At 42.7% G+C, this 7,027-nt stretch overlaps 1 protein-coding gene across 1 annotated transcript in view; it reads right to left on the bottom strand.

Moving 5' to 3' along the window:
• Window positions 1-15: 15 nt before the first annotated feature.
• The window catches only part of LOC109481338 (piwi-like protein 2), a 16,760-nt gene continuing 9,748 nt past the window's right edge, over window positions 16-7,027 (bottom strand). The window contains exons 16-24 of the mRNA XM_019783869.1: window positions 6,503-6,553; window positions 5,992-6,180; window positions 5,249-5,344; window positions 4,692-4,808; window positions 4,142-4,230; window positions 3,217-3,398; window positions 2,447-2,565; window positions 1,418-1,593; window positions 16-651 (exon numbers count right to left, since the gene is read on the bottom strand). Of these exons, the coding sequence (XP_019639428.1) occupies window positions 495-651; window positions 1,418-1,593; window positions 2,447-2,565; window positions 3,217-3,398; window positions 4,142-4,230; window positions 4,692-4,808; window positions 5,249-5,344; window positions 5,992-6,180; window positions 6,503-6,553 (1,176 nt within the window). The 3' untranslated portion in view covers window positions 16-494. The remainder of the gene's footprint in view (window positions 652-1,417; window positions 1,594-2,446; window positions 2,566-3,216; window positions 3,399-4,141; window positions 4,231-4,691; window positions 4,809-5,248; window positions 5,345-5,991; window positions 6,181-6,502; window positions 6,554-7,027) is intronic.

Below are 7,027 nucleotides of genomic sequence, written 5' to 3'. Positions count from 1 at the left end.
ACCCATGTGTAAAATGTACCAAATTCAGCTGCCCAGTTGCCAAAAATGTTGCCTTAGAAACTTGTAGGCGATTGTTTCAGTCACAATCTCCTTGGAACTTACATGCCCTCAAAATCGCAACACCATGTGTAAAATGTACCAAATCCAGCTGCCTTGTTACCAAAAAGGCTGCCTTACAATCTTGTTAGTGATTGTTTCAGTCACAATCTCAACAAAAATTGTACAACGACCTATGACGAATGCTATCACACAATAACGCCTGTGTGTTGTGGTGAGTCTACAGGAAGAACAGCCTATCAGCCAGGTCCAGACTTGGATCCTTGTGGATGTACATGGATGTATGATGCTAAATTCCCGTTACCAAAAAGGCTGCCTTAGAATCTTATCGGCTATTGTTTCAGTCACAGTGTCCTGCGAAATCAAACAACATCAGAATTGTATGACGACAAACAGCAAATGTGCCCTTGCTGTAATGCCTGTGTTCTGTGTTGAGCCTACAGGAAGAAAAGCCTGTCAGCCAAGTCCAGACTTGGATCCTTGTGGATGCTCTGTCCAACGAGGTAGGCCAGTTTGTGTGCGTACTGACAGGGCGCGGGGACTCGCACGGTACCGGGCCAGTTGTAGTACAGGTGGGTCAGCTTGTAGGACAGCCTGGAGGAGAAATATGAAGACATTTAGAGCTGTGTACTGGAACAATTTTAGGTACATCATGTCTATGGGTTTAGGCACTGGCCTAATCCTGTACCTGAACAAGTTTTGTCAAGCTTCTGTAAGCTATAAATGTACATGACTGTAGCTAACCGTCTTTACCTGTAAATTGTTGTATTTGTGAGGGTATACAAAAAGTTGGTCACCATAGACTAGCATGTAATTGTTTCTGCAGGTTTTTCACTCTCAAGGCCAGTTATTCACCCATAGATTTTCTCCCAATTATACTATCCATAACCCCATAACCCCTTAGGAACATATCATGATAACGAACATTCCCTCCTCAAAATTTTTAATTCATACAGGAAAGGTGGAGGCTACTGCCAGAATATGTAGGAACCACCCCTCACCTCTGCATGTAGTCAGGCTTGAGCCCCGTGTCGTTGGCCACCACGATGTAGTGAGTGGGGCCAATTATTTTCCTTATTTCTGCCAAATTCTACTATCTGTAACCCCCTAGTAAGGCCCGGTGCAGGCTACAGTATGTACTGCCTTCCATAACCCCTTAGGATGCTACTACATGTATATATGAACCATCCCTCACCTCTGCATGTAGTCAGGCTTGAGCCCCGTCTCGTCGGCCACCACGATGTAGTGAGTGGGGCTGACCTTACTTTTGCCAAATTTTACTACCTGTAACCCTTAGTAAGGCCTGGTGGAGGCTATGTGCTACTATCCACACCATTAGCACCATTAGTACAAGTCTCACCTCTGCATGTAGTCCGGCTTGAGCCCCGTCTCGTCGGCCACCACGATGTAGTGAGTGGGGCTGACCGTGCCCTGCCGCACGTGCTGACTGATCAGGAAGAAGTCGTACCAGTCACGCCGCGTCACCGTGTGGTCCAGGATCGTTCCTGGCCTCGGGTTGTCCAGCGAACCACGGTTCTGATTTCAAACCAGGAAAATCATTGATCAGAACTCATTGTTCATTGCCCAATCAAAAAGATTCTGTGCCTCTTCCAGCTGAGCCACACTAAACATTCAATTGCTGTACAGTTATAAAATTGATTTTAATTGCAGGTGTAATTTATTAGATAATGTTATTTGTGTATATATCTTGTTCTAACTATTTATTGTTGTTTTTCTATGTCATATATCCAGGTATGTGTTAGGTGTGCACGCTATCAGCATGCTTGCTGCCTAGTGTACACTTTGTATTGTCATGTTACAATTCTGAATAAATAAAATTGATCAGTTATAGAAGAAGAAACTTCATTGACACAACAAAAGTACAGCAACTTTTGTAAGGTCCTTAACTACATGTAAATATACACAGAGAATCGTGGGTACAACAAAATTGACCTACGTAAAAAAACAATAATTATAAATGAATCAACTTATACTACTTGATCTAAGTTATATGTGACTATGCACATCACCTGGCTTGGCGTTTAGATATTGATTAATACACTGAAATAAAGTATTTCGAGCCCTACAAGCTGATGTGACAATACACTTGTTCAGGAGCAGAATTAACAAAAACTCATCAGGTATGTATATTTTGGTTTTCTTCAGCTTTCATAAGTTATCATAATGTATGTATGTCACAGTCAATATCAACTCTTAATATAATTTAGGGTCTGGTGGAAGCCCACGAAAAATAATTAGGTTTCTGGCCTCCCTTGCATGTCTTTATCAATACAAGATTTGTTTCATAGTGCAAATACCAGACGAACAGTAAGAAAAACAGTCATGCATTTACAGGGGACTTTGACAAAAAAGGTTACACTGGACTCACGTATTCAGCAAAGATGCGAGTGTTGATTCGTTTCTGTACGATGACCACGGCCAGCTTTGGCTTGTAGTCTTGCCCACCGAAGTACCTCGCACAATCACGCAACTGGTCAACCTCATAGCCTGGTGGGGAAAGTGAACAACAGGGAAACCAGCATTAACACCTTACAGGGTGAAAATCACAAACTAAACACTCTACTACTAACTTTCAACCTAAAAAAATTGCACAAGTCCAGACCTCTACCTGTACCAAAACAATCTTTAATTCATGGATGTAGTCTTCTTAGTTATAGTGATGTAAACTGTATTTTGGTTTGTCTGACCCTTACTTCTTCCCTCATGACCTCAGTGAAAAGCAGCCTGCAGGCCAATTTTTAAATTAAAAGCTTCTCACAAATAAAGAATAATTCAAACATATCAAAACTCAAATTTTCCAAGAACTATTGTAGATTGGAAATCCTTGCCACCAAGCACAGTAGGGGCATCATCACTAGAAAGCTTTAATCAACTCCTGCAATAATTGTGCAAAGATTAGTTGTAACAGGTCGTTCGGTGTAATGTAGCCAGCTGCAGCCGCACCGCGTGCCTGCGAAGCTGGTGTGTTACACTGAAGGGCTGTTATATCGGCTATAGATACAGATACAAACAACGTACCAGCGACCGTGGTGAGTTGTCCATCTCCATCCCTGAGGATGAAGATTCTCTCTGGCAGGGTGTGGAACAGTTCAAACAAACAAACAAACAAACAAACAAACAAACAAACAAACAACCTACCAGCGACCGTGGTGAGCTGCCCATCCCCGACGCCGTCCCTGAAGATGAAGATCCTCTCGGGCAGTTCGTGGTTGACGTCGTGGTACTTCTTGAGCGCGGCGGTGAGGCAGAGTTTCAGGCCGTCCATCAGCTCCTGGCCGGGCAGCTGGAAACACGTCCGCGAGTACCAGCGCGTCAGCTCACTGCAGAAAGGACGTATCATTGGTTTAAACAAAATACTATAACAACGCAATAATACAGTACACAACGCCATCACTTTGCAGCTTTGCTGGAAGGGGAACAACGTGTTTGTTATGTTCAACTTCACAGAAGGAAAAAATATTGTTTTTGCCGTGTCTCTTCTTCTTCTCCAAACACCAGACATCTGTCACCATGGTAACTGATGCTGTAGCAGACAACCTGTGGTGTTGGATTACATTATGTAGCAAGTGGCAGGACAGAGTTGGAGGTGTTTAACTTTAAGTACGAAAATTAGAATCAAGTGAACATAAAATCTAAGTAGCACTCTCAAATAATGGCCTGACATAACATAAGTGAGTAGAGGGTAACAATGTGAATGTTGTTCAAGCACTTTTAACAGTTTGAGTTTATTTGGATCAACAATCAGCATACATAGCTGCTATTTTTCCTGTGGTCCTACGTTAATAAAACACTGCATGACACACAGGAACATAACATATACAAATCATACACTGAGAATTGAGTACCTAGCTTCAGGTAGGGATGTCAATCTGATAGGATGTAAAGCTCTGCACATTAAAGATACCACCACACTTATTGAAAGGAGCAGAGGTCCTTCCCGGTGTGAGTGATTCAAACCTTTCAGTCCGGTCTCAGATTTGACATCTTGAATCCTTGATAGTCACCTGTTATGTCAATACTTCCACAAATGTGGTACATCTTCATAAACATAACCAGGCCTTACCGGTTGGTGCTTGCTACAAATCCAGCCACAGACCGCACCCCCTTCTTCGCTTCGTGATAGACATCAATCCCGATCACCATGATGTTTTTCTGAAAGAAAAATTTCAGACACACATTTTAGACCTTATAAAAAGCAGACTACATTGTTCCTAAGTATCTCTATGTTCTCTGAGAAGCAAATGACAGAAAAAACTTAAGTTAACAAATGAAGCTGATGAGACAAAGAATGTTTTTGTGCATTAATAAAATTAGACTGGGAGACAGTTACAATAATGTCTAAGGCACACTTTCCATATGGTGGCAATCAGAGAATGACCAAAATTGTCTCATATTTTGTGTCACCCTTGGCTTTATAGTATTCATTGTATGAAACCTAAAGTAAAGTAAAGTAAAGTAATTGTATCAAGCCTGGAAGATAAGATTAATTTTGATGCCCTTTTGGGCCAAAGGGCATCGAAATTAAGACAATAAAGGCAATAGTGAGGGACTTCATAATACTTGAAACTACTCTGATGAATCTAAATATGTAAGGGAAAAAAGGAAAGCCTGACCAATGGGATCTCCAGCGCCCAAAGCTCGCCCCCCAGCTTGGCGTTGATCTGCAGGGCTATCTTCTGTGTCACAGAACGCAACTTCTGCTGCATAGAGATGGTCTTCGCATTTATAACCTGAGAAGGAATGTAAAAAAATTGTCAAGAAAAATTTGAATTTGCCATTTACATGCATTGAGAGAAATCCTGGTATACCGGTAGGAGATGATCGACTTGTATATAGTGAATTATGCATATAAAAATATTTGTGACATACAATGATTCAACTAGGAAGGTGACAATAGCAAAGCAAACACATAATGTTTACCTTCACAATTGGTCTAGAATAACAAACTACTGCTCAGTTCATTCTTACACATTCATATATATGGTGACCAGCCCCTCCAAACTCTGTTCAGCCTATTACTACATAATTTAACCCAACACCACTGGGTGTCTGCTACAGCACCAGTTACCATGGTGACAGAGATCTGGTCCAGGTCATTGACCTGACATGCTTGGAAAAGAAGAAACGTAGCAAAAACAATATGTTTTCCTTCTGCAAAGGTAATACATACCTGAGATGGAACAGGGGAGTCCACACAGCAGAGTTTCTTGACAGCGCTGTACCGATCGTCACGAGAAGTGGGGAATATACACACTACCAACTGCACCTGTGGAACAACATCAGGGTTTTCCAAAAAATTAACTTCAAGCCCTGTATAGCCCTAATAATACACCAGCTTCCCACAGTAGTTACAATGTTGGTCCAAACATGGTTGCTGACAAAAACGAGTGTGTGGTCGTGTGGCGTAATGGTAGACTATTTGACTCAAAACCAAGAGGTTCCAGGTTCAAATCCTGCCAAGTCACCAACCTTGTGTCCTTGGGAAAGGCACTTTACACGACTTTTCACACCTAGCTCAGGTGAAAATGAGTATGCCAGAATGATTAGTATAATCATGATCGTGGGCATTTAAGGAAAACCAAACCAAACCAGACCTGAGGCTTGAGGTTATCCCTGATGATGCGCAGGTAGGTTATCCCATTATCATGATCATTTTGGATTTTAACTCCCAGTTTAATTACGGCAACCCAATGGGTTCTATGTAAATTAGTTGACGCCCTTTTTGGAATCGTGTCCTTAAGCATAAGACTGTGCTTACAAGTAATATACATGGAACTCATTTGGTTGCCGTAAACCTGTGGCTTGAGGTCTCTGTGCAGTCAGGGGGTTCCACGTATACTACCAGGTAAAGTTCCTTTTGCAATCATGACCTAAGCATACGTAAAGGTCTGTGAATATGTAAAAACCCCATACCTGAGGCTTGAGGTTATCGCGGATGATGCGCAGGTAGGTTTCCGTTCGGTCGTTCTCCAGGCGGAACTGCAGCGGGTTGTTGACCCGGATCCCGAGGGAGGGGCACACCTTCTTCATCATCGTGATGAAGTCGTTCGCTTTGCTCTCGTCTCTCGAGAAGAACAGAACCATCCAGCACTGCAGGTCAACCTAAAAGGAGGAGCACAGTATGTAAGATATCCACAGGTCAGGCCACCAGAAACTTATGGTAGCAGACACCATTGGCCATTCTGGACCATCCAACACTGAAGGTCAACCTGGAGGGATGAGCACAAAACAGAAAAATTATATCATGCTTCTGGTAGCCCTTCCACTAGTCAGAAACCAGCAACAAGTTGTTTGCTTTGTTTTCGTCCCTCGCAAAGAACCAGACCATCCAACACTGAAGGTCAACCTGGGGTAGGGCACAACAGTACATAATATAGCCTGATCGGGCCGCCAGCACCAGAAATGCATGGCAGAAATTGCTGGCCTTGCTCTCGTCCCGCGAGAAGAACAGAACCATCCAGCACTGAAGGTCAACCTGAGGGGAACAGTATGTAAGCTTGTGGCTGAAGTTGTTACTCCGTAAAGGAGGTATCCCTCCTGCAGGAGTATTGTGGTCAGTCATTTTTCGCATTCGCAGGTAAAACTCACGGTTCCCTTTGTTTTATTGGCATGTAATTTGATACAGCCTCTGCAGGCATGCCAGTGATGATGCCCGTATTTTTATTTTTACTGTAGCTGTTTTCGTGGTCAATGTAATATTTCAGAAGCACCCCTACATTTAATAGGTTTTTGGGACTGGCTGCAGATGAACCATTGTTTAGAATGTCCTTCAGGCAGATACAGGGTTTGGTCGCTAATTAGAAACAGCCGTTATGTCACGTACAGAGAAGTATTGGAGGCTGTTTTCAAATGTGTTTGCAGCTGAAAGTCATTGTTCTCTGTTGTATTTCTAGGTAACTGGGCATGTTGAGTGCCGTTATGTCCGCGCTGTACTTACAGGCACGAGCAC

Source organism: Branchiostoma belcheri, unplaced genomic scaffold (genome assembly GCF_001625305.1).
Source record: "Branchiostoma belcheri isolate BF01 breed outbred unplaced genomic scaffold, Haploidv18h27 scaffold55, whole genome shotgun sequence".
NCBI lineage: Eukaryota > Metazoa > Chordata > Leptocardii > Amphioxiformes > Branchiostomatidae > Branchiostoma > Branchiostoma belcheri.
Note: the sequence above shows the minus strand (reverse complement) of the source record. Positions and strands in the feature narration are given on the sequence as shown.